The sequence below is a fragment of the Daphnia carinata genome, chromosome 5 (assembly GCF_022539665.2).
Source record: "Daphnia carinata strain CSIRO-1 chromosome 5, CSIRO_AGI_Dcar_HiC_V3, whole genome shotgun sequence".
Taxonomy (NCBI): Eukaryota; Metazoa; Arthropoda; class Branchiopoda; order Diplostraca; family Daphniidae; genus Daphnia; species Daphnia carinata.
The window spans coordinates 5398870-5426397 of record NC_081335.1 but is presented as its reverse complement, the minus strand read 5'-3'; the positions used below and the strand labels follow the sequence as shown (position 1 = coordinate 5426397).

Below are 27528 nucleotides of genomic sequence, written 5' to 3'. Positions count from 1 at the left end.
GATCCGCCGGAATCACTGCCTCTCTTCCATACACCATCATAAAAGGCGTATGGTTGGTGCTTTCCTGTCGGGCAGTGTTGTAGGCAAAGGTTACAAATCCGAGGAATTCGTCCCAATCCTCGTGGCTCTCATCCACGTACATCGCTAGCATAGTCGCTAGCGTCTTGTTCTGTCTCTCCACCAGGCCGTTTGCTTGTTGATGGTAAGGCACCGTCATGCGATGCGACAGTCGCAGCAATGCCAACACTTCGCGGGTGACTTTGGCTGTAAAACACTTCCCTTGATCTGAAGTCAACTCCCGTGGAAATCCATGTCGAAGCACGACATCCTCGACGAAGAATTTTGCGATTTGCCGGGCCGTGGCATCCGGCAAAGCCCGTGCTTCCACCCATTTTGTAAGGTAGTCTACTGCAACCACAATGTTTGTGTTCCCACTGCGGGATCGTGGGAATGGGCCAAGGACATCAATTCCGATCCTCTCGAAAGGTCCTCCCACCTGTGTGATCTCCATCAGACCCTTCGTCTTTCCCTGATCCGGCTTCCGCGTCTGGCAGCTTTTGCAGCTCTGGACATACCGGGTAACAGCTCTGTCCATTTTAGGCCAATAAAATCTTTGCCTAGCCTTTTCCAGGGTCTTTCCTTGCCCCAGATGCCCTGCCGTAGGTTCATCATGAACCCACGACAACGCTTCCTTCCGCCGCTCCGGAGGCACACAAAGGCGGTCAAATTCCTGACCGAATCTGATCGTCTTCAGGTACAGCAAGCCTTCCTTCAGCATAAAATTTCCGTACTGCGTGGCCCCGTTCTTGCCCATCACTTGTTTGATCCATCGCCACTGCTTCACACGGTCTTGGCCTTCCGACCAAGATCCTATATCCAAGCCTATAGCCGCCACTGGAAAGACCGCAGCTTGCGCCTCTTCTTCCCCTTCTTGTATAGGGTACCGCGATAGGGCGTCAGCGTCTTCGTGTAAACTTCCTTTCTTGTAGCGGATGGAGATGTCGTATTCTTGTAACGCCATACTCCACCTCTCCAACCGGCCACTGAGTTCCTGCTTGGTCATCAGCCAACACAAGGCATGATGGTCGGTTTTCACTACCACTTTTGTACCCCAAATGTATGGCCGAAACTTCTTTACAGCCCATACAATGGCGAGGCACTCCTTTTCCGTTATCGTGTAGTTTCTCTCCGACCTGTTCAACACTCTGCTCACGAAGCAAATTGGCATGGGGTTCCCGTCTCTTTCTTGCATAAGCGCCGCCCCTATGCCATAGTCACAGGCGTCGGGATGCACTTCAAAGTTCTTCGAATAGTCTGGATGAGCAAGCTTTGCTGCCTTCACCAGCGCAGCTTTCAACTCGGCGAAACTGTTTCGTTCCGGTTCTCCCCAGCGAAACACACCCTTCCCCTCCATTGTCGTAAGCGGGTACGCCACCTGGGTGAAATTTGGCACGAACTTCCGGTAGAACGAACAAAGGCCTACAAAGCTTTTGACCCACTTTCTCTTTGCCTTCTCATTGGCATTGAGGTTTGGCCCCGGGAACATTTCAATGGCCTTACAGTGGTCCGGATCCGGCTCTATTCCGGCCTTGCTTACCACGTGGCCCAGCATTCTCACACGCTTGTTCCCAAAGGCACACTTTTCTATCTTCAACTTCAAATTGGCCTTCCGGAAGCAGGACAAGACTTTTCCCAGTCTCTCCAAATGCTCCCCTGCGTCTTTTCCAAAGATGACCACGTCATCCATGTACACCAAACAATCGGTCCACTTTAATCCTGCCAACACCATGTCCATCAGTCGTTGGAAAGTGCTCGGAGCTGAGCATAACCCAAACGGCATCACTCGGAACTGGTAGAGGCCGTCAGGTGTAACAAATGCTGTCTTCGGCTTATCGGCTTCCGCAACAGGGACCTGCCAATATCCGCTTTGTAGGTCTACCACACTAAACAAAGCTGCTCCCTTCAGTTTGGACAGAGCATCGTCTATACGTGGGTACACATTCTTCGTTGTCACCTCATTTAGCCGCCTGTAATCAATGCAGAATCGCCACTTTCCGTCCTTTTTCCGTACTAGGACGACTGGTGACGACCAGGGGCTTTGGGCCGGCTCTATAACTCCCTGTTTGAGCATTTTGCTGACTTCTTCCTTAATCAATTCTCGCTCCCTCCATGCCCGTCTCCTTGGCAGCTGTTTAATCGGCGCTGCCCCACCTGTTGGAATCGCATGCTCGAGCACATTACACTGGCCCAAGCACTCCCCACTGTCCGCAAACACATCCTGAAACTGTGTGAGCAGATCAATTAGGTCGTTCCGATCCTGCGCCGCCAGAGTTGACGCTACACACTGATCAAACGCCGCTGGTTTCCGCGGTTTTCCCGACCGGCCCCCGACCTCTTTAGCTGCATCCCTCTCCTCGCTTTCTTCCAACGAGAGATTGCTCGCCTGGTCAATCGGCATTAGGTGACCGATGGAAGTTCCCTCGACGATCACGTGATCCACATGGTCAACATTCATCACGTGAACCACTGCTTCTGGCTTCGAGCAGTCGATGAGAGCATGGCCCGCCGAAAGTCCACTATTTTGCAACAGCTTCTTCGATTGTCTCAGTAACATAATAGCGTCATTTCCCACTTCAGGGATGGACACTTTTACTGGCACCGCACTTCTCTTCGGCACCGTCACACCCACCGTCACTGTCACCTTCTTCACGGTTTCTTTCCCACCGCTTGCCTCCATATGGATGGCTCCTAGTTCCACTATTGGCGGGTTACTAAAACAGATTTTCAGCTCTCGGAACAGCTTCAGTAAGTTTCTCCCCATGATAAATTCTGGTCCAAATTTCTTCAGGACCAAGGCTTCACCCTCCACGGACGCGTTTTTATTCGTGACCGTGAGGGAGACCTTCCCCCTCGGATTCATCGGCTGTCCATCGGCCGTCACGACCATCGGTCCTTCCCACGGGACTATTTTCAATTTCAATCTACTCGCCAACGATGGTGAGATAAGTGAAATCACCGCTCCCGTGTCGACCAAAGCATCGACCGGCCGTCCACCAATCCAAATTTCTTCGGTCGGCTGACGATCGCCATTGGTCATTTCCGAAGACTGGTCTCCGCCAATCACCGCACAGGCTGCCTTAGGCTCCTCCCCCTCGGGCTTCTTGGGTTTCACCGCAGTCTCCTTCTTCTTTTCCTTCTGACAGTTTCTCGCGATGTGCCCTTCTTCATCGCAATTAAAACAGCGAAATGGGTTCTTCTTCTTTGGCTTTTTGTTCCAATCGCTTTTCCCGCCTTCTTTTTCCTTTTTCTTCGAGGGATCCTTTGCCCGGGCTAGCTCGTCCCGCAACTCCTGGATCTGGCGCCGTAGGTCTTGCATTTGGTCAAGGTCTACTGCTCCCACGGCAGGCTTCTCCCGCTCTCTACGCCTATCCTCATAGCCCCTCTCGTAGGCTGTTTTGACGGCATCCGCGTGAAGCCTCGCCTCTTCCAAGAAATCTTCACACGTCTTGATGCCCAATACGCAAATTCTCTCATAAAGGGTTGGGCTCAACCCCCTGAACAGGTGATCTATGCGCACTTCCTCAGCCATATCCGGCTGGACAATGCGGCACATGTCCAGGACATCATGGTAGTACTCCGTGCGTCCTCGTCCTTGCCTTGGACCCTCATCCGCAGCTTCCTTTCCGTCTGCCGCTTCAGATTTACCGCCACGAATTGTTTGAGGAGCAATGTCTTGAGCCCTCGCACTTCTCTGTAGTGCTCCGGTTCGTCATCCGTTTCGGCTATGCGAATCTGCTGGTCCTCCCAGTTATCTGGTCGGGCGTTTCTCGCCTCAAGGCCTACAATCCATTTGTAGGCAGGCCCCTCGAGCGAGACGTCAATGGCCCTTGCTAGATCGTTATTGGACCAGCGATTATGGCGGCCGATCCTTTCAAATCGGTCTATCCACTCAATCGCATTCTCTTTCGGCGTGCCCCGGAACTTTTCGGGCTCCTTGTAGTGGAACATTGGACGTTCCGCCATGTCTTCCTCTTCTCCCAAGAATGGATCCCAATCTAGTTCGCGCTCCTCCAGAGACTGTCGGCTCGGCGATCCTCCGACGCTGAATCCGCTTCGTCCCTGTCTCACTGTTGTCGCTTCCTGCGGAGTACTGAACGCTCTAGGTCGTAGGCCTTCAAGTGGGTTTCTTCCTCCCAAGCCTCTCGCCTCCACCGGCTGGCTACTATGGGTACCCGACGAACAGTTGATGACCCCAGTGGTATCAGCTTCCACGCCAACTGCGCTTCTTCCGCCGGTCACGTCTTCCGCTCGTGCCGACGACCGCCGCACGTCCTGGCTCCCGGTCAGTAACCCCTTCGTTCCACTGGAATTTGGGTCGCCCGACTTCCTCCGCCGCGACTGGGATACTTGATCGCCTTCGACCGTTTCCGCCTCCGCTGAGACGGCCTTTACACCGGTACCTTCCTGGACACTGGAGACTGCCACCTGCTGAATGAGCGACTCGCGGTCGTCAAACTCTGCTTGACGTGATCGTGATCCCTGATCACGATCAATGACCCGCCCTACTTGTCGTTCTTCGGCTTCCGCCCTGGTCCGTGCTTTTACTCCTCCTTTGTTCCCTACCTCCCGAGCCTCTTCGTACTGCCTACGTGCAGCTATCGGCCCGACTGCCCCTTCCGACGCACCACTCCCTGTTTCCGGATTCCCAGAATCCTGGTAGCCCTGAGCGTCTTCAAATTCCTCGCCCTGTGGCTCAGAATCTGACTGGAATTGCGCCTGATCTGGGACTTCCCGCGGTGGGGACTCTTCACTGAACACACACGTACGTTTTTGTCCCAAAGTGAGCTCACTCACTCCTCCAGGAGGGCCTCTTGAGCGGCCCTTTGCCCGCACCGGTGCTTCGTTTGCTCCCTGCAATCCCGCTGTCGACCGTGCTAGGGGTGTTGCCGCCCTCAAACCCGAGTAATAGGTTTGAATTTCCTTGGCTGCCTCTTCTGCCGCCCGTCTACGGCTTCTTTCTCCAGCGGCTGTGACCACACTTCTCCCGTGTGGCATTCACACGAGGATCCTCTGCGATCCCACTGCCAAATCCACGCTTTCCCCAGACCGTTGCTGTGGCCTCGTGCCCGGCAATAAATTGCCGAGTTCGACTTCCAGAGACCCCTCACAGCCAACGCCTACCCGAGTTAAAACGTGTATCTTAGCAGTGAAAAAACAGGAGTATCTCCACCATGTAACAGTTTCACTGGATTTATTTATTCGTAGACAGGTTACAGCTTTACACGACAGCACTACACGACAGCAGCACTAACACAGCTTACAGCTACACAGACTTACTACACTGGACTGCCCCTTTAGCCGGCCGCAGACGGGCTCTTAAGGCCTCTGACATCCGGCCAGATTGGCAAAGTCCATTGACATCGCACATTTAGGCCACTTAGCATCTGATGCTAAGCGCCAAAGTACATTGGCGCTACACTGTCTTTATTCATGGGGACTTGCCAATAGCCGCTTTTGAGATCTAGGCTGGTGAAAACTTGCGCCCCTCCTAAATGGTCTAGAAAATCATCAACTCTGGGAAGTGGATAAACGTCGCGGACTGTGATTGCGTTCAATCGACGATAATCTATACAGAAGCGGAGTTCGCCATTCTTCTTTGGAACCATAACTACAGGCGAAGCCCAAGGGCTAGATGATGGCTGTATGATATCATCCTGGAGCATGTTAGTAACTTGACTTTGAATAGCTTCTCTTTCTTTGCGACTTACTCGATAAGGAGCTGTCCGTATAGGTGTATGATTGCCAGTGTCTATGTGATGCTCTGTGGTGTTTGTACTTTTCAGATAGGTCGCGTTACTGTCGTGGTAGAAGAGATGATGGTACCTAGTAAGTAGGGCCTTCATAGCTGATCGATATTGGTTAGGCATGCCATCTAGGTGTTTCGAAAGAGCATCTGATAATCTGTTTTCTGTTGGTGATCCTCTAGTGAAACTTCCAATCGTTTCGTCTAGAAATTGAGGCCAATAAGTGATGGGTATGCGTTCAGCAACCGTTATGTCTTTTCCGATGTGGAAGGTGATTGGCTTCATTGACGGGTTGATAACAGGGATATACAAGGTGTTACCCAGATTTGGAAGTAAGCAATTCGGAATTATCCATTCATTTCCCGGTTTTGCAGAGAAGCTTCGATTCACAACCCAAAGTTGTTTCTTTGAATTGCTGAAAAGGGCGCCAGTAATACCCCTTTCTTGTGCAGGAATAAAAGCTAAAGACATTGCTGGTAGAATGGTAGTTTCAAAAACATAGAGAGTGTCAATCTTCTGTATGACATCGGATGAAATCTTTGAGTGATCGCACTTGGTTACAGCTTTAACAATTAAGTGGGCCCCGTTTGGGAAGAGGGAAATTCCCCCAATACGTTGTATCCAATCAACGCCCAGTATTAGTTCATGCGATAATTCCTGTAGAAGTGGTACTTTTAGTGTTTCACTTTTAGTCTCCCAGTTAACAGTAATGTTCAATATCCCAACTGTCTCTACGTAGTTGCCGTCTGCCATTTTCAATCGTGACGATAATTGAGGAGGAGCCTCGCCTTGTATAATTGGAGATGCCCGCATAATACTGATGGATGCGCCTGAATCAACTAAAGCCGTCACGGTGATTTTAAACTCCGAAATGAATACTGTGACAGTAGGTCTTTCATATGGGACTTCAAAAGCAGCTATCGCCGGACCTGGCCCATGGGTCCTGCATGATCGTTTCCCGATTGATTGTTGCCATATGATTTAGGGAAATCTCTTTTAATGTGACCGATTTGATCACAACCAAAACAGCGTCGCTTCGCAAATGGTATAGACGATCGTTGGTAGGGTAGGTGTGATCCCCGGCGAGCTATATCCGTGTTATTCTGTCTTGGTCGTTGTACTTTCGTAACTAAATTTTTTAGATTGTCGTAGTCTCTGTCACCAGTATCTCTATCTGTTGTTGGGGCATGTTCAGCTTCTGCTTTTAACATGCTGTAGCTTTCAATGAAAGCCGTAACAGTAGTCGGTCTGGCGACTAAAAGGGCAGCGCGGAATTGACGTTGGAATATCCCTCTAATCAGGTAGGGGATAAATCCAGATTCTGTGATAGGGTACGGGCAATAGCGACGAAGTTTTGACTTCGATAGAGCATAATGTGCTGCCGATTCGTCTCTTCCTTGTTGTCTAGCGGTTACTAAATCTTCCCATTCCACTGTTGAATAGGTTTTCTTTAGTGCCATACATAGGGCGGTTGACCAGCCTTCCCATTCTTCCGGTAAGGTAGCAACTTGGCGCCAAAACCATTCGACCGCGACCCCCCGTAGAGCGGCTTTGGCAAGTCGATTCTTGCGTGCATCGTCCCACGCTCCAGTAATAGCTTCTCTATTTACTGTGTCCACAAAATCGAAAACATCTTCGTTCGAGGTTCCACCATAGGTGACGGAAAGACTGGTTTGGCTTTCTCGTGTGCGTTGCCATTCCCGTTGATCTTCTATTTGTTGTTGGTTTCTTTGTTGAGCAACATGTTGTGCTCGAACAATCTCGGTTAATAAGTGTAGTTGTTCGGCATTATTCTCAGTCATGATGCTAAGGGTAGTAAACGAAATGAGTTATTATTAACGACAGTACATAATTATCACAAATTCCGTATTAGAATAGGGTTTTCGGGCGACTGAATAAATCCAGCCTTTCTATGGCCCGATCCCACTTCTGACACCATGTTAAGAGCTTTCCAGCTCGGCTTTATTTTCCTGACTAACAGTGTCATAACATAACAAAATCATAACGGTACTCGCCATAATTCAACACACAAAGGTACTCGCCATAATGCATTTACACAACGTTACTCGCCATAATTTCAACTTATACATTTCTCGCTTAATAACTAATAATGTTAAGATTAGATAAGCATACCGAGTTGGAGATCGTTTCCGTTTTACACTCACAGATTAACTCTAACATACACACAACGTTAGACGAACCAAACGTGAATGAACACCACAACAGCTCATTGCGTCTTCTTCTTCTCTCTCCTACGTTTGCTCTACATTTCTTTTGAAAACCAATGGCAATCGACGAGATGACGAAGAAGTAAACGTTCGCAGCTCGTTACAATATTCATTTCCTTTTTTAAAAAACCGTTGGCGGTAACTCATTACTTAAATGGTTCACAAAACATTTATCTCTTATCCTATTTTAATTTAAATTGCTGGGGAACATGAATTATGTTGAATCTAATAGAGCTCATTTAATAAAATACTATTAGAGCAAAACCAGAATATGTAACAGCTGTATATAATGTAAAGATAGTTGTATGAAATAGTAAAACATTAGGGGAGATTGGAAAAGTTGGTTATGACTACATAAAGTGCAATATAAGTAATAAATATTTCTGTAGTATGTATAATAGTATTTTGTTAAATGAACTCTATTAAATACAATATAGTTCATGTTCTCCTGCAATTCAAATTAAAATAGGATTAGAAAAAAAAAGTTTTGTGAACCATTTAACTACTGATTTAACACCATCGGGTTTTTAAAAGGGGAAATGGATATAGCCAGACGCTCTTACGCAAGAGGAGGCTCATCGTTCCTACTGGAACAAAGTAAATGAAATAGGACTATTACTAAAGAGAAATAGGACTAATGCCGAGGAGAAATAAGACTGATACCATAGAGAAATAGGACTGTTCTAAAAGTTATTAAAGGTCAGTACTATTTCTCCCAGTCCTATTTCTCCAGTCCTATTTCTTTTCAGCCCTATTTCACCGCCAATCAATGGGAAATCTGATTTTGGAGCAAAAAGACGTTCGGCAAATGTTAGAAAAATACTTTTCTGTAATGATCGAATCAATGTAGCTAATTTTGATCAATGTATGGTTACTTCCAAATTTGACTTATTATATTAATATCTTGTCATTCATGCGGAATTTTGGTTTGCTCATCAACTGCTCTAGAATTGTAACGTCAGAAAACGATGTCCTTTATCAAATTCCTAGTAGGAGACATAAACTATCACATAAATAAGCAACGCAATTTGGATTTTGTGTTTGCCAGTTCTTTCAATGAATAAACAAATTGAGGTTCATCTTCTCTACACGAGGCACGGTCACGGTAACTGTTTTTCATTAGGTCGATAACTTGTTTCTACAGAAGCAATAATTATCATATACAGTACATTGAAACAATTGAAAATAGAACCGACTTAAGAGACATCATTTTACCTTTAATTATTACCTTATACTTTTTAAAAAGATCCTTTATGGGAAGTATATCGAGGAAAGGGACTTTCGTGTGAGTAACAGTTGAATGCTCATAATCCTCAAGTGAGCTACCGAATTTATCAGGTATTTCCTACCTAGCTTTCAGCAGTTCTCTGGCCCAGCTGAATGTGAACCTAGCGGATGTTTCTTCCAACAGAACTGTTCTCAGATAGTCACGTAATTTACCATCATATAACACGTGCGCCTCCATAAAGGGTTAAACATTCACAGGGGTACACATCCACGAGGAAACACATTCACTAACATCACACGAATATCACTCTCAGAAAGGATCATCGAGAATCTCGTATCTGTTTCCAGTCGTAGGCCATCCGGACGATCTCCGAGGTCTATCCTGCTCCATTACTCTTATGATGGATGGTCCATTACGCATGCAACACGGTGGACCCAACTGCTAGTTCAACCCGGCTTCCTAACTAGATTATCTAATTAAAGGTACTTTGCATGTCAGGCCTCATTTCCAGCGTTACTTTTAATCGTACATTCAGTCGTATATTGTACCAAGGAAGGTTCCTTAGTCAATAGCTTGCCTCCACCCTATTACTCTACGTTATTTCAATGCTAAAATACCGATAGATATTGTCACACTGGACTTTACTTTGTTAAATGAATTGTATTGAACTTTAAGGGGAAATACAAGACATAGCAGAAATAAAGAATAACTATACTTTTTACTTAACTTGACGTGAAGAGAACTGTAGGGGAACTTAAAGAGTTGAAGAACTGCTTAAGAACTAAAAATGTAGGAGCTTTTATACCTCCATGAAGAATAAACGCCCCATCTCTAGGGTTACATAAATTCAGCGAATAACTAAGTGTTAACAGATGATTTGCGTGTTGCAACTTCTTTTCAAGAGAAGCTGCGTTGTACGCCATTTGATCGTTGGTTATCACGTCATTCTCGGAAATGACAACCATATCACTTTTCCTTCGCGACAATATAATGGATAATTTTGAAATTACATCAAAGAAAAATGAAATAGATAGTTTTTTATATCTGTATAGAAACGTGAAAGAATAGATTTTCGTGCCGAATCTTACTGCTTGTTTCCAAATCAGAAGATGATTTCGCGTGTCATTGTTCACAACAAGCCGTTCCTGTTTCAACAGTTATGTATTAATAAAAATTATATTCAGAAGTGCTGTTGTTCAAATTTTTGTTTCGAAAGTTTCTGTTTTTTAAAGTAATTAGGTAGTATTAAACAAATTAATTAATTAAAGAAATTCGCTATTAAATTGAAACTGAAATGTATTTTTCATTTCGGCCTGTACGAATATCAGAGAGGAACACAGAACAATAATCTATCTCGGATTTGCATAAGAAAAGACAAAATGAACTTGGGACGTCCCAGAATACAAAACGGACGTGTATTACAAAATGTAGCTTAGCTATTCGTGCGGTGGGGAATGAATAGCAACCGCCTTATTTGAACGATTGTCACCCTTTCGTAAACATCGTTTTTGGCTAGCATTCTTCGGCAAGGAGATTCATGGCTCTGATCAGAACCACCGTTTATAGGTAAGCTCCAATCGAGATCCGATAAAGCCGCTCACACAGGAACTGTTTGTAAGCAGCCAATGGTGGTTTGACGAATGTCTAGCATATGTTGTAGTTTGGTTCTGTCCTCAAGGAAAACGAGAGGGTGGTATATTCAAAGTAATAAAGCAAATTCCAATGTAGATAAGACTACACGGGTATGTGTAATTACTGAATGTTAGAGAATCCCAGAGTCACGAAAGAATGATAAATCATCATTCCCAAGACTCACTTGGATGCTTACCGGGCAGCCACACACACACGGCGATCCCCTTTATTACTCGTACTTAAAAGTCCAACCACTTTTGTTTACCTTGGACATGTTGTTGTCGTCATGTTTGTTTGACCGGGGTAAGATAAAGCCGATCAATCAGAATCCTTTTATAGCCGGTCGTAGTTAAGGATGGTATGATGGCAATCTTGCACACTTGAATTTTGGTTTCCATCTTCGAAGAAGAGGAAAGGGTGGAATTTCAATGTAGTAGCGTAAATTTCCGTGCAGACAGAACTACACGGGTGCATGTAATTACCCGATGTCAGAACATCCCAGAGTCGAGGGGAGATGACAAAACATCGTTCCCATCACTCATATAGACGGTGACTGGGCAGTAACACGAACGGCGCTTTACGTTACTACTCGTGACTTAAAAGTCAAGCCAACAGGTTTAAAAAAAGTTGCGCGGTGTTTTTGTGGGCAAGGTTAAACTATACATCTGGTTGTTATCGGAGAGCTCGAAATCCGTTAACAATACTTCGCTTGATGGGCCAGTCGAACCGATGTCAAGTCGAGCCATTTATCATATTTTTGCCGCGCATGGCTACTATTAGATATGACTTCCTAGCCATATTTAATAGTTTTGAAAATGGTTTCATGCTTCTTCTGGTCAGGCGAGTCTCGATGCTTGCCGGGATGATGGATTCGTGATTTTGCGTAATACGCCGACTTAATCTTGCTCGTTCCAGCGTTACACTCGACTCCCAAGGTTTGTAGTATTAAGGTCCAACTACTTCTACGTCCTTGTCAGCGCGTTTCTCCAATTCTTTGATTCTTCGTTGCAATTGCTCGATATGCCTATACGGTTTTCGGGCAATTTTCCGTGAAAGTTGCGCATTCGGCCAATGGTTTTTGGTTGGCGAGAAGTTCCTCGAAATAAGCATCTGAGGTCGCTTTTTGTTTGTGCAGCGCCTCTTTCAGAAGGCGGTTTGCTGTCTCCATCTCTGAAAATTTCTTCTTACACTCTTCCAGATTCGTGGCTAGGTGTTCAGCCGTCATGCGCGCTGAATCGGCGCTGTTGCGGAAGCTTCGCACTTGCATTGAAACTTGTAAAAAAACCTCGGAATACTTAGCCGTGTATTGGGCCTCCTCTAATGCCGAATGCAGACGCGCTTGATGTTCCGTCTCAAGTTGGTTGCGCAACCCTGCCTTTGCGGATTCGTAATGGACACGTTGTCCGTCCGAGCTGGTGTTCCTTTACAATCCTTTGTACGACAACCTTGTTCTCCGACTTAATGTCGTTCAGCTGTTTGGCATGTAGCGCCATCGTATGCTCCATCTTAGCTTGTTGATGAACTTGCTCTACTTTTCGTTGATTCTCCTTATCAGCCAATTCCTTTTCCAGGCGAGACATACGTTCTTCATAACTCATTCGACGAATCTTGAGGTTCCAGATTTTCTTCTGCATTAGACCAACCTTGTTTAGACCTTGATGCTTAGAAAAGACGATGTCTTTCATTTCTTGCTCAGCCCGCTGCAGATCACAGTCCTTCTTGAGTAACTCGTCTTGCAACTCGATGTTTTGCCTGGTGAGTTCCGCACGCACAGCGCTGTCTTCCGTGGCTTCCAATTCCATCCTGTCGATGATTTCTGCCAGCTGTTTGTTAACCGAAACAGCCAAATGCTTCTCCTTCATCAGGTCAGCAAGCTGAACCTTCAGCGCTCTTTCGGTGCACTTCTTTTGCATTCCGTAATCATCTTCCGACTTTGGCACAGGTTCGATGACACAGGTTTGGTTCTCAGCAGGAAATCAATCGGATCTTCAGATTGATCTTGCGAGCCACTCTCTGCATTAGTAATCGCCACAGGGGCAGATTCAGCGACAGCTTTTTCAGAAGTTGCTGAAAAAATGGATTGCCACTGGTAAATGAGACAAGGTAACACAGTGAAAAAAGGCATTTTCGAAAAGAATCCCTTGGAATCACGTGGAATCACTGAAATCACTTGAAATCAATTGAAATCACTTGAAATCGTTAGGAATTTCTGTAAATGTAGATATTTTTGCGGAATCAAACCTGCAGCTATGTAGTTGCAGCCAGAACGAAAGCATATCGAAAGCTTGCATTCTCCATTTTCGGACTTTTCACGCGTTTTATTGATTTTGAACTAAGCATGCTACCAGTTTTAAAAAACTCGCATTTTAAAAAACATGTTTCAACAAAAAGAAAATTGATTGCTTTAATTAAAACGTGCGAAAATAGTAAAAGTAAACTTTGCTTGCTATACTGTCAAAGGCGATTAGGCGTCATTGTGCGAAATTCGGCGCATTGCAGACGATCATTCTCGTTGTGTAAAAAGGTTTATCGGTTTTCGAAATAAGATGTTTCTATTGCCTTTACGCACGGACGCGACAAAAAAAAGGGACGTTCGGAGAAACTAGAATTGTATTTCTGGCGTATTGCCAGTCCACATGAGAAAAATAACAGGTAATGGTGCCTTGCTGTGAGCAGTTTACCACGCGAGTTCGTCGACATAGACAGGTCGACACGAAAGGGAAATACTGGTTGCCAGCTAGTATTAACACAAGGAAAAACTCAAGTTAGTTAAGTACTGGTTGCCTGCCAGTACTTGAGCAAAGAACGATAGAGGAACACAGGAGGAGTAATGGACACGAGAGTAGAATACTACGATTGTTTAGAGGAGGCGACCGTAAACGGACAGGTGTTCTCTCTAAGTGCGGTAATCGTCAGTCGGTGAGGTGTTCGGTGACTCTGCCCTTCGTTCCCGATTTCCCATCTCCGATCCTGACGTTGCCAAATTAGCAACAGTTCTTCGTTTAAAAACTGAGACTTGCGAAATCGTAGTGTTTTTTATAGTTTTAAAATGTTGGGTGAATGCACTCAAGTTCACCGTTCACTTCAACATCATCCGTGTCTTCAGTAATGCTCATCAACTTTTGCTGTCGATCGTCATCATACCAACGTATAGTTTGCCATTATTTCATCATGTATTGAACTTTCTCTGAAGTATTGACACTTTCAGGTGCACTTTAAACACCAAATGTAGATCCAGGCTAGCCTCAAGAATGTAAACTAATGGAAAACAGTTCAATCGGACCTGAAGTTTTTTCGTCCTACATCTCAGAGGTAACTTAAATACTATTATAGTTAGACGAAATAGTAGAATAAGCACAGCAGTCTTTTAATTATTGATACCTACAAAGGTTGTTTCCTTGAAATGAATCATTCCCACACAAAATTTTTATACAGTGCAATAGAGGATATGCATGAACATTGAGTCTAGTGCAACGTAAGTAAAATTTGGCATTTCATATTTCTGGTCTTTGCTGTCTTGATTAGTAAATCTCTACATTTTCCCATCCTTAATTGGTCCTAATATTTATGCAGGACAAGAACAAAATGGGTCCTCGTTGGAAAAGTTGTTTTTGGCCCTTGACGGATAAGGTTTTTCAACCACAAGAAGAAAAATTTGCTAAAATAGGCTTCTGGCGTAAATTAAGGCAGTATTCCCACCATCTCTTATTTTTTCTCATTTCGTGATCGGTGAATGCAGTTGCATAAAGTGACATATAATGATAACATGTGATCAGGTGTGTATCATATAATCAGGTGTCATGTGATCATATAATGATGATATATGATAACATGTGGACAAAGGCGACTGGAAGTTCGTATTCGTGGACAGGAGCGACGGGCAAGTGATTACCTTTGGGCTGGAATCCAGCATCATCAGTAGTTCAAGACAAAGTGAATTTTTGACCTTCAGGTGAAACCCAATAAGAGGATCCCTTGTTGGTGTTGCTTAGGATTTCGCGATACGATTCTTTTCCGTAAGAGTCGTACGTGACTTCCTGCATCGTTTTCTGGACCTGAGACTCCTCACGAGTTGTGTAGTAAAGATTGGGCGTAGCTATGGGTAAAGAAAATTTAATTTTTTTCTCAAATAAATGTTTTTAAACCCTTTAAAACACACACAGGGATAAACCCTTTAAACCCGACGTTTTGTCGAATTCCTATGTCCAAGAGCAGAGGATAATAATGACGGCATAGTGATTCTCTGCTTTTCCTAATGGCTGAGAAAACATTCCGCTGAACTTCGTTCCTGATTTACTATCTTTGCCGACAAGATCCGCAGTGTATCTAGAATAATATAGCTGTTGTTCGTTATTTTGTTGCTGTTTACTTGAACGTCTAATGCTTCGTTGCTCTTTGTGTTATCTTTGCTATTTTTACTTGCAAACGTTAGGCTAGCGTTTTTCCGTTACTGGTTCGGAGTTTACGCTTTTAGGGAGATCAAGCGCACTTGTTTGCTTCTCAATACCCAGTGGAGCATTTTGCAACGACTGGCTGAGAAGAACTGTATCTGTATTACGGATGTGGCCGGCGTTGTACCCAGAATCGTAACAGCGAGCACGAATAGACGGAAATATGGATGAATAATTCCAAAAGTCACACTAGACGAAGTGTATTAGTCAGGGGAAACACTTAACACAATTTCACACAAGTTCGCGAAGGGAAGCCAGCGATAACGCAAAGCTCCTTCTTTCAACCACACAGTAGACGGCGAGATCACAGACTGCCATGCGTAACTGCGAGCAGACGACTCGTCGCCTACGTTCCGGTGTGCCATCTATTGAGGGGAAATGGAATCAGGACACGAGATGGGGGTACATGACAGGATACTGTTATGGGGTATGAAACTTGTAACAATCTGTGATGTAACACTTAATTGATGCGTGTAAATAGTCAATCCAACGAGCATTATGCCTTCGGTGTATGTAAATCATTCCTGCTATTCTTTTGTTTTTTTAAGAGTTAAAATTGTTGTTCTAGCATAGAAAAGAGAACGGGACACGTAACATTCCTCGTTGCAAATATGTTTTAACGAGAAAGTTATTTTTAACAAATATTATGAATGCAAATAGAATGGAAGTACCTGGACCAATAGCCAAAAAGAGCAGACTTCCTCTCACGCGAAGGAAAGAGAAGATAAAGAATAAGATATGGTATCCTCGTGATATTTTCAAATGATATATCCTCAAGACCTATAAGCGGTACCCAAGTTTCGAAGAGGTTCATACTATCTACCCCACATTGTTGGAGGTAGAATATTACCAACGAGCTACCACTGCTCTTCCTAGGATACCCTAAGTCTAGCATGACAACTGGACAGTTCTTATTTCTCTATCCAGTCTTGGTTGGATGATACAGGTATCGGTCGTTCCCTGTACGGGCCACATCAACTATACGTAGAATGATAACTTTTGTCTAGCAAGCCCTTTACTGGGATGGGTCTAACCATTCAGTGTAAATGTCGCTACTACGTGATTGGATCCCAAAACACGGTTGGTAAGCGCAATGACGCACTTTCCGTGAAAAATCTAATTAAAATACAGTACCCACCAGAAGAATTTGATCACCCCCGTCCAATTTTGCTGTTTTAACACGCGTAGGATACGCCCTACGGTGTCTCACGCCCGAATTTTTTTCGTATAGAAATATTGGACGCAAAATTATCGGGTTTTTTCCATTCGAAAGATAAAGGAATGCTCTTTATCTCCAATTTTTTAATGTAAAATCTAAAATCGCACGCATGGAGTGTCCCTACCCGCGGCTTAGCTTTAGGATATGGGGTGGCAAAGGTGGGAGAAATAGTAAGGTAAAAAATTCAGGTGAATTTTTTTTGCCACCACTATATCCTAGGGATAAGCCACGGGTTGGGACACTCCATGCGTGCAAGTTTTTCCCGTCAAAAACAGTTTATTTTATTCGCCCGCTATAGTTGTCCGTCCACCCACTTTTAGCTTCTGCTCGCTAAGAAGTCCGCTGTTATTGCCCGTCGACCCTCTCTCTGCCTGTCAAACCATTCTCTGCCCGCGTGCTGTTGGGGCACATCCACCTTTTTTGTCATTTGCTCGTCCCTTTATCACAGTCTCCGCCCGTCAAAACGCCAGCTATAGTTACCCGTCCACCCACTTTTTGGTTCTGCCCGCCAACCACTTTGCTCCCCAAGAAACCCGCCGTTGTTGCCCGTCGGCCCACTCTCTGCCCGTCGGTCCACACTCTGCCCGTCGGTCCACCAAAACGCATGTTGTATGGCTCACGACATTTTTTTTATATAGTACAGACTAGTATCTATGGGCCCGTCCAAGGCCGGGGGATAGGTGGCGCTAGCGAATGTTAACGCTATATTGCAGAAAATCGACCCATCACTATTTTTCGCCCGTCTACTCTTAATTTTTTTTTACAAATCAAGAGTTGCCTTTCGTTGTCCGCCGACCCACTCACTGTTTCTGCCCGTCCAACCACGCTCTGCCCGCCTTCCCACTTTCTGCCAGCCAAAACGTCTGCTGTAGTGGCCCATCGACCTTTCATTGCTTTTGCCCGTCTTTCCTTCACAGTTTCATCCCATCAAAACGACCACTGTAGGTGCCTTTTGCAAACTAAACAAATCTGCAGCGTATTGCGGAAAAACGAAAACGAACGTCGAACTTGTGAAAAAATACTATATTTAAACTTAAGACAAACGGGAAAACGCGAGCGACCTGACGGGTAGCACGGTCGAAAAACGTCTGACGCCCTTACACGTCTTTAATCATAGCGTCTATTAAAAAAACCAATGACTTAAGATTTGCGATACAATAGGCCGCTAAATAAAAAAAAAGGTAGGGTAAATGTTTGGCGCGCGAAGCCCGATATGAGTTGCCATGGCAACTCGGTAACACAGCCGGCCCTGCTGCGGCAAATTTCAAGCAGCATTAAAGGCTTTGACGCGACACAGCATCGTAACCGGGCGGGTGTAGGTTTTGCCGGACTTTGTAATGACTTCAGCTGCGCGTACTACACCATCGGGTCCAGGCAACACCTTTTCGACGCGACCGATTTGCCAATGGCCGCGCGGGGACTTCGGATCGACCATAAGCACCATATCCTTGGCTTCTAAGTTCTTTTCCGTCTCCGTCCATTTGTTGCGGGTCGTAAGAGTTGGGAGACATTCACGCAACCAGCGACTCCACACCTGGTCTACAAGCTGTTGCGCATGAAACCACCGGCGACGAAAACACATAATCTCCGGATTGATGACTTCAGCGGGTAAATGGGGATTGGGTCGCCCCTACAAAAAATGGTTCGGGGTTAAGGGCTCGAACTCCTGGGGATCTGCTCCCAAGTAGGTTAACGGGTGGTTATTCAGCAGCGCCTCAACTTCGATGACAACGGTAGCGAAGGTCTCCTTTACCGTTTGCTGGCCGAGGATTGCGCGGAGGGCGTCTTTGCAAGAGCGCACAAGCCGCTCCCATACACCTCCAAAATGCGGAGCAGAAGGCGGGGGGAAATGCCAGCGGATCTCCTTTCGCGCGAGCTGATCGACGATTTTGGCGTCGTTTAGGCGGGTTACTGCTTCACGCAGCTCACGTTCTCCAGCCGTTAGGTTTGGGCCGTTATCGCTCAAGACGTCAGCAGGGGCACCTCGTCGGCTGACGATGCGGGTAAATACCATCAGGAAGAGTCGACATCCAGAGACGGGGCTATCTTCAGATGGATCGCGCGGGTGGAGAGGCAGGTAAACAGGGCTATCCAACGGTTTTCCGTACGACGGCCGATCGAAATAGGGAACGGGCTAAGATAGTCCACACTGACACTGGTAAATGGCGGGTTAAACGGCTGAACCCGTTCTGCCGGAAGCGGGGCCATCATTGGCTAGAACGGCCGAGCTCTCATCCGAGAACAGTAGGGGCAGAAAGTTATCACGGACTTCACTGCTTCACGTCCTCGCAGCACCCAATACCGAGCACGCACTTCGGCCAGTGTCCGGTCAACTCGCCCATGGGCAACTGAAAAATGCGCCCATCTAATGAATAACTTGGTTACAGTATGTTTCGGGTCGAGAACCGCAGAATGTCGAGCTTCGGTGCTGATCGGGGCATTTTCGAGGCGGCCACCGACACGAATAATTCCGGCACTGTCGAGGTAGACGAAAAGCTTCAGTAGCCGGGATTCAGGACGGATCGTTTTCCCTTTCTGCAGCCGATGTAAGTCGTCAGGAAAGGAAACGCGTTGCGAGATACGGATTAACAAGAGACGGACGGACTTCAATTAGTCCGCACTTTGCTGCCGGCCCGTTTTCAGCTTCTGATCGGTTCAGATGGCGGATCTACACGGCTGCCGTCTGGATTTATCTCTCGCTCGGTCCGTCTTCGATCTACGAGGATACGCGTGTTGGTGGTAAATCTCCCAATCCAGGCGACAATGCGTACGAGACGATGCACATTGTCGATACGGGCGGCAAAATGGTCTATGGGTCCGCTAGAAACGACGATAGCTAGGCAGGCGATAGTCATCTTCGGTGTCGCATAGCTCACTATCCGGCATCTGGGCTAGCCAATGTTCGGGTGGTAGAGTGAGAAACTCCGGTCCGCGGTACCAACGATGATTCGGGTCAAGCTCGGACGGACAAGAGCCACGGCTGCATTCATCCGCCGGGTTTAGGATGCCCGGAACATGGCGCCACTGCTGCGGGGTAGTTGAATCGAGGATCTCTGAAACTCTATTGGCGACGGGGATCCACGGGACTGGCTTCTCTTTCCCTCGCGCCTCCAGGCTCTCGTCCACGACGTCATCTCGAACGACGCACAACGCTTAGCCATTCTGACCGAATGGGTAGGCCCTAATGTTCTGCGCCTCATCTCCCCGCTGCTGAAAGCGCCCCGGGGTTACTCTGCCGTTCTTGCCTACCTGAATTGCTAATTCGTCTTTTGATCTAGCTCCCAAGATGGAGTCTCGCGGAAAGCGTGTCACTTTTGACCATCCTAACCTCGTCAGATACCCTTCGATCAAGCCTTCAGTTCCGAAGCCACCACCCGTCCGTCCACCTCCGACCGTTTTGTCTACCCAGGCCACGAGAGAAGCTGTCATCGAGTGTCCGAGCTGCGGTGAGGCTCATCGACTGAGTAGCTGTGCGGAATTTCGGCGGAAGTCGCCGGACCATCGAGCGTTGGTGGTAAAAGAGAAAGGTATCTGCTTCAATTGCCTTGGAGGGAAACATCGAAGTACCGACTGTCGTTCAAAGCCGGACTGTGAATCGTCCGGATACCGTGCTCGCCATCATTCGTTGCTGCATGGTGCGGAAAGAGTTTTCCCCGAGTGGAGTGGACACCGCCGTTTTCCACCTCCGAATGAAGATTCGAGCTACGTTCCAGGACCCCAGACTCTCGCTATTGCTCCCCGTTCAGCATCAAATGTGCTTTTGGCCGTTGTTCCAGTTCGTCTTCGTGCTGGTGATCGAACACTCGACGTCTTCGCCCTACTGGACTCCGAAGGCCAAGCTACTTTGTTGCGTGAGGACGCGGCTCAGGCGCTCGGTCTAACGGGCCGGCTTCGCAAAATTCGTTTTAGGACTTTCCACGGGAAAGATCCAATCGTGGAGTTACCACTACCATGGTTGGCTTCATCTGTGATGCTGGAACTCATTGTCCACCCGTCTACATATTCTCCGTAAAAACGTCCTTTCGTCAATGTCTTCCCATGGACCATCTGGTTGTCTTGGTAATGCCCATCCTAGTGCTTGGATCAACGCCGACACTTTTTTGATGGCACTTCAGCACTTCAAGAAGTTTTTTTACTGTTCCATTGACAATTTGATTCTTCTTTTACTTGACAACCACAGCAGCCACATGGACTGCAAAGTTATATCTTTCGCAAAGGAAAGCGAAATTCATATGGTGGCGTTTCCGCCTCACTGCTCTCATCGGCTGCAGCCATTGGACATCGCCGTTTTCGGGCCATTTAACTCTGCTTTAAGAAACAGGTTTAAGATTGGCTGAATCTTAATCCCGGCAAGAGAATCAGCATTCACGAAGTTGCGGAGTTGACTGGGGATCCTTATTTATTGTCATTCACTCCAGAGAACATCATATCAGGATTTTAAAACAGCGGCATTTCTCCTTTCAATAGAAACATTTTCCCTGCTTCGCTCTATATGCCGTCATTTGCCACTGATCGTCCAATTGGTAAATTAAATTTTAAGTTATTTTGATTGATATATTTGGAAAATGACATTTTTTTTTAAATTATAGAGTCGCTGTCGACCAATCCGTCTGATCCGTTGTCTGCTTCTGCGGCACCTGAAACCGATTTATCAGTTTCGCATTCTCCAGAAGAAGCGCTAGCAAACGATCGAACCGTCTTACAAGTTCTGTCAACGCCCGCTCGGGCCAGATCTCATAGTGTTTCTAGTCCGATTGTGCTCCCGGTAAATTTGCAACCGTTTCCTAGGGTTAGCCCAATCTCCAGTGTGCGTGGCAGGAAGAGGCCACAAAGCCGGACGAGGATACTTACGGCCACGCCGGAGAAAAATGCGATCGAAGAGGCTGCAAACAGAAAAACCCGCAAGCCTCCCGCTCGTCAGTTGCGTGAAAAACTTAGGCAGCCACTAGTTAACGATGAAAACAACTCGCGTAAAGAAGAGAATTTTAAGGGAGGATTTTAACATTGACTCTGATCCCCTATATCGCCCAGTCTATATCGCCCCCGCGCCAACAACAAAACGTTCCGGTCGCCGGGCTAAAGCTAATCCGCGGCCGGATATGTAAATTTAATTATTGCTACTGTTAATTTTGTATAAAACATATTACAACTCCGTGATCTTATATTATGAATTTTTTGCATTCCTATTTTGGTATTAAAATGTTTTTATAACACTGACCTCACTTTTTGTCGTTTCATCTTGGTAATTTTTTATTCTACAACAACTTAAAAACATTCTCACCCATCGGTTTAGCAAACCATGCCAAACTATATAGGGGATGCCGGGGTTATTCCGGTCGGTTTTTGTTTTTTTTCCAATAACTTTTTAACTATTCGTGATATTTTGCGAATTTTTGTTTTAGAATTTGAAGAAATAATCTAGCTTTTACGGGTTTTTTTCTTACATTTTTCAAGTTTAATTCGGAATTACAATTTTAATACAAAACTTGGCATAGAGTGACCGGACTAACCCCGTTGCTGGGGTTATGCCGGTCAGCTCTTAAACAAGCAATAAGCCATTAGAAATTGGTCTTTTTAACTTGCAATACCGCTCAATCAGAACGGGGTTTTTTTACCGGATCAATGAATATGGCTTCTTTTTGGGTATCGTCATCGTTATCTTGAAATAAGGAGACTTTGCGCGGTTTTTTTCCTCTGGCTATTTTTGCCCTGCCATTTGTTGCTTCCTCGATGGTTTTTTTTCTGGTGCCGACGTTATTACGCGCGATGAACCAGTTCGTTTTCTCTTGGAGGGCTCCTCTATGGCTTTCACGCGGGGAAACGGTCGTATGTCTTCAAAGCTTGGAAAAAATAAAAAAAAATATTTTTGAATTACAATTTATTTACTGGTAAGCGCTTCCGAGGATAATGCTGTTTATGACGTAGGTTCAGTCGGATTCGATGTTGACGATGTAGCTGGAGGTGGAGCCGCAATCGGAACTACACAAATAAAATTTAAATAATTATTATTTAAATTATGGAGAAACTCTAGTCACCTATTTGCCTATCAGTGACATGTGATGGCAGGAAGTCATTTTCGGAGAAAACGTGCCGATTGAAGGGCCAAATTCCAGTTGATCGGAATCCAGATATGATGTTGGCCGGGTTAAACTTTTCGATAAAAGCAATCCGAGTCATGAGCGCAATATCATCGATCCGCACTCTTTCACCGGGATGTGTGGCCTACCAATCGTCTTGTTCTCGACGCAATGCATGTTTGAACGACCCAAAGACGGACATGTCCAACGGTTGCAGTTTATGTTAGCAATGGGGCAGAAATGTAAACATCACCACACCAGTCTGTCGCGCATATTCAATATACTTGTGTAAAGGAGGACACGACGTTGTCATGTTGCCTCCAATACGGAGAATGAACTAAACGCGGCGCTGTTACTCACAATGTCGCGTATAGGCAAGCACAAGACAATACGGGTTTTTAGAATAATAGTGTATTAAAATACCACAAGTAGTCAAATGAATGAACAGGTCGAAAGGCAAAGGCCTACAGTTACGTAACTATTACTTGGGCATACACGATTAAGGGACAACTAAGACAAGTAGCGAATATTACTAAGAAGGGGACTTACGCTTTAGCTTGTGAGAACGAGGTAGCGGCTCGGAAGGATGCTGAGGTACACATGAGACAGCTCTCTCAAGGGACGACTAACTACTGCGAGTTGCCGATGGCTTTTTATATGTTAGTCATCGACTGTGAGAGCCATACGGCACAGTGTTAAAGGATAGGCGGCAATATCGGGCGGTATCAGGCGATTTTGGGCGCAATGGGGAGGTATAGGCGGGCAAATTTCGGCGGTATCGAACGAATTTGGACGATAGTTAAAAATCGGTTGGGTGGTTTTAGGCCATTTCAGGCAATCTCAGACCAACCGAAATAAATCTATTGTTAGCCGACGGGCCGGGACACGTCTTCGTTATTTATTATATTTTTAAAGGAGTTTTAAAACTAGGTTAGTAAATGAAGGCTTTAAGTAAAAGGGTTACAGGTATAAAATTCTAGTCTATTTGAAAAAGGAAGTAAGAAGGGGCTTTGCTAGACGATTCGTTACACTTGATATATAGATGGCTGACATGATTGCCTAGCAGAAGTAGATTCTTAGATGTTATAGAACTACCACTGTGTTTCACAAAATGCTGAAGGCACAATAAGAATGAGGCACTGTCCATCCATCCGGTCCTATTTGCGATCCCACTGCAGCCAGGCGGTTCATCCCGTATCCAGCGCGATTGAAAGCGTACGCGCGCATAGAGAAAAATTGGGGGCATGATGCAACCGGACGCACTAATAAGCCCTACCATCGTTGTTGTTTCGCTGCATTCACCAGAAACCGTTTGCTGAACTTGTTTTTGGCCAGTTGGAGCGACTGCGCGAGGTGGTTTCATTACCGTTGAGATGTCTGTTTCATCCGTATTCCAAATTTGTGATGGAGCGAAATCATGTTCCTCGTAGAGTTGCACCAGTTGGGTGAAGAAGTGCTCAACGACAATCCTGTTAAAGGCCGAAGCACGCGTTTGGCTGGTGGGTTCCGGTGCTCGGATTGAAAGCTCTTCGTGACGTTTCAGGAATCCGGAAAACCAATCTTCACCTGGCATTCCATTTATTCGCCATTCCTCTGGAAATTTAATGGCGTTGGATTCGGCATACTGAAAAGCAAGTTTCCGGACTTGCACGGGGGTAATCCGTGATTTAAACGTGAACATTGCAGTAAATATTGCACCAGTTCAACCTCCATTGAAACGCTTAATAGTTGTCGCTTATGTTCCGTTCGCTTAAGTACTGGAGGCAAGGTTCCGCCATGAAAATATTGCACTTTTTTCTTATAATCACTTAGTGTACTGCGCTTCACGTTAAATGCCTCCGCTGCTTGTCGCGGTGTCATTTGGCCACTTAATAGGGTAGATACGACCCGCTTGAGTAACTCCCCGTCAGGTCGAACGGCGTCGGTTTTGCGCAAGTAATTTCGCATCTTCTCTGAACGAAGTCAAATATAAAACTGAAGTACTGCCTATGTATCATGAATCAAGTTTCAACATGTCATGATTCATCATTGAAAGGCAACGGAGTCATCCGAAGGTCACCGGTTAACAAGCTTTTAACAAGCTGATAAAGCTATAGAAGACATTGACCGGTTTAACCCCACCAAATCGACCGGTCTAAACCCAATAGGGGTCCTATGCGCAACTTCAAGAAGATGCGCAATCAAAAAACATAATCAAAAATCCAAAGCAGGGAGAATTTTCTAGAAATGACAAGCTATTTTTCTACTGAAAAAAAGAATTTCTATCTTGTTATGTATTCTCACTACGCGAAGCGAAACTTCCCGGGTCGAAAATTAAAATTAATGCGTTTTCGATAATTAGTTATATATCAGCCAATGTTGTTAAATTGTTTATTAAATCATCTCAATTATTTCCACAGTGATGCAGTACATTATTATAAATATAGGGATTTTTTTTTGAATTCTTATATAAAATTTAGAATTTTTTAAGTTGATTGACCGGCATAACCCCTGACCGGCGTAGCCCCGGCCTCCCCTACTGGCTGGTTTGTAATAAGACAACGTAATTGAACATATTTTTTCAAAAATTTTAGGACCAACCAGTAACACAATATTGGCTCTGTCCTAAGTTACCCCAGGTTCGTCCCAAGTTACCCCGGTGATCGAGTGAGTCAAATAATTTTAAGTAAATTTTGTTATTTTTTTTTAACCACTAAAACTTAAAATATTTTCCTTAAACAACTTCAGTGTATAAATTAAGAAGCGCGGTTTTAATGGAAAAGAAAATTTATTTTTATCTATCATTAGTCAAGAGTTATTCGACGAAAAAGAAACGCGTCCCAATTAGCCCTTGTCTCCCCTCCCTGAGCCAGCAAAAATTAGTGGTATAATTGGACAATACTCGTCTCCAGATTCAAGTTGATGTGATTTCAACTGATTTGATCAAAGTAACAGTTGAAAGAGACGAAATCGTTGTGAAGAATGGCACTTTGGCTGAAGAAGTTGGTGATGATCAATGCAAATTGCAGTACCACTGTCCAATGTACAGAACCTGCAAGTTGCACTTGATTCCCACGGCAAAAAATTGCAGGAACTTGCTGCTCGTCTTGACAGTAGCTTGGCGAAGATTTCAGAACTCGTACGAGTAAACGGTTGCCAAACCTACCAAATTGCCGAACTGGAAAGGAGCGTTCAAGAGTGGGTCACCAATTCCAGCCCCTTCATTTCGGAGAAACCTGTTGCTGCTCAGGTGGAAAATGAAAAACCTAGGTGCCGGATTCAGAACTGGGCATTATTGACGACAAGACCGTGCCATCTGTCGACGAATCTGCGCATCCATTGCTCAAAGCTGACGTGCAGGACTTGTCTGCTTACGGAGTTCCGCACTCTGAGAAGTTCGCTAAAAAAACCCGAAGAAACACGGTTTCCTTGTATGGATATCCGTTTCAGAAACATGGACATTCAAGGATATAATGTCACGCTGGAATCTTCCGGAGGAATTATGGTAACAGCAGCCCAAAGCAAGATCCTGTTGCAGAATTTAAGTCCACGACATAAGCTCCAACAAAAAAGGCTCCACTGCCTAAAGCAGGATCTTGCACTTTCACAGTTATCTACGCAGTGGATGAAAAAGAGCTGCCTGATAGCTACCAATTACTGAAAATTGAAGATAAGCATTACGGTCCTATCGGTCATCGGCAGAGATGGGAAGAACGTTAAAGCATTTCAGGAGGTGCACAATGTAAGAGTAGCAGTTACTCCAACAAGGGAACCTACCGGTAAAGTTCGAGTGTTCATTACGCAAGGAAACTGAGAAGCGCGCCGCAACGTTGCTGAACAAATTGCACACGGCTTACCTGCCATGGTCGAAATTGGTATTGGCTCGGTGCGGTAACTGACTCCTCAACAAAAAAGAAATTGTGGCAAATGTATTTTGTGGACATTGTCGAAGATGGATCGTATGGCAAATGCGTTTTGCGTGGAAAATTAGGCAATTGCCTGCGTCTGTTCAAAAAGTCTAAATTTTGCTCTCGCGACCCAATCTCTCTTAGCAACAGTTCAAAAAATCCTCTTGTACATACTGTATATCTTTCTGTAATGATGTCTCTTCACAAAATTGTTCTGTTTGATCCCTTAAAACCACGAAAATTTCCATTTTTAATATTTGATACATTGGTGTTTCTTTGTTTGATTTTGCATTGTATAAATTGTAAATATCTTTAATTACTTATGTCACTTCCACAAAATTGTTCTTTTAGATTTTTCAATCTACAAAATTCACAGTTGGAGTATTTGATGCGGACTGTTTTTCTTGTTTGATTTCATCTTGTACATACTGTAAATACCTTTCCTAATATACATCTTTTATGCTTACCTTTTCATCGCCCTACCTTTTTTTCTCAAAAATCGACGTGTAACTTTGCAGCTCTTATTTTCGGCTCAGTTAAAAATCTGTGATAAAAAAACCATGTTTGGCGTAGATCATGTGGGTAAAATGCTTAATTGCAAAGAACGCGCTTCCGAAGTTGCTTTGCGGAAGCAGGAACATCCGTTCAATGGATAAGTGCAAACTTAGGGGTATCTGTTTCCATCGTTGTTCGCTGGAAGAAAAGCTATGACGAAACAGGTGATGTAGCAAGAAAAGGGGCGTCCGGAAAAACAAAAAAAATTAACTCAGGCTAATGAGGAGCTATACTTTCGGCCGCGTTAGCTAAACCTATAACAACTATCCAAGAAATCGCAGCGAAAAATGCAAACTTTCTCTTCAACGTTCCTTAAATATATCCGTGTTCTGTATTTACGTATAACGCTAATAGATGTTAGCCCGTCGACTATAATTCGGGTGATTAAAACAAATAATATTCATCCACGTCGAGCTGCGCAAAATTTTTTCTTCTCGTCAGCGTACG

The 27528-nt window shown here is 45.1% G+C and overlaps 2 protein-coding genes across 2 annotated transcripts; one reads left to right on the top strand and one right to left on the bottom strand.

Annotated features, from left to right (window-relative positions):
- Positions 1-5450: 5450 nt before the first annotated feature.
- On the bottom strand, positions 5451-6617 carry LOC130697026 (uncharacterized). The gene has a single exon (XM_057520148.1). The coding sequence runs from the start codon at positions 6615-6617 to the stop codon at positions 5451-5453; it is 1167 nt and encodes a 388-aa protein (XP_057376131.1).
- Positions 6618-19848: 13231 nt separating this feature from the next.
- LOC130697028 (uncharacterized) lies at positions 19849-20574 on the top strand. Its single transcript, XM_057520149.1, has one exon. The coding sequence runs from the start codon at positions 19849-19851 to the stop codon at positions 20572-20574; it is 726 nt and encodes a 241-aa protein (XP_057376132.1).
- The last annotated feature ends 6954 nt before the right edge of the window (positions 20575-27528 follow it).

Bases quoted from the DNA above. Each gene is read 5' to 3' on its own strand.
- LOC130697026 (XM_057520148.1), bottom strand. From the start codon at position 6,617: ATGCGGGCATCTCCAATTATACAAGGCGAGGCTCCTCCTCAATTATCG.
- LOC130697028 (XM_057520149.1), top strand. From the start codon at position 19,849: ATGGAGTCTCGCGGAAAGCGTGTCACTTTTGACCATCCTAACCTCGTC.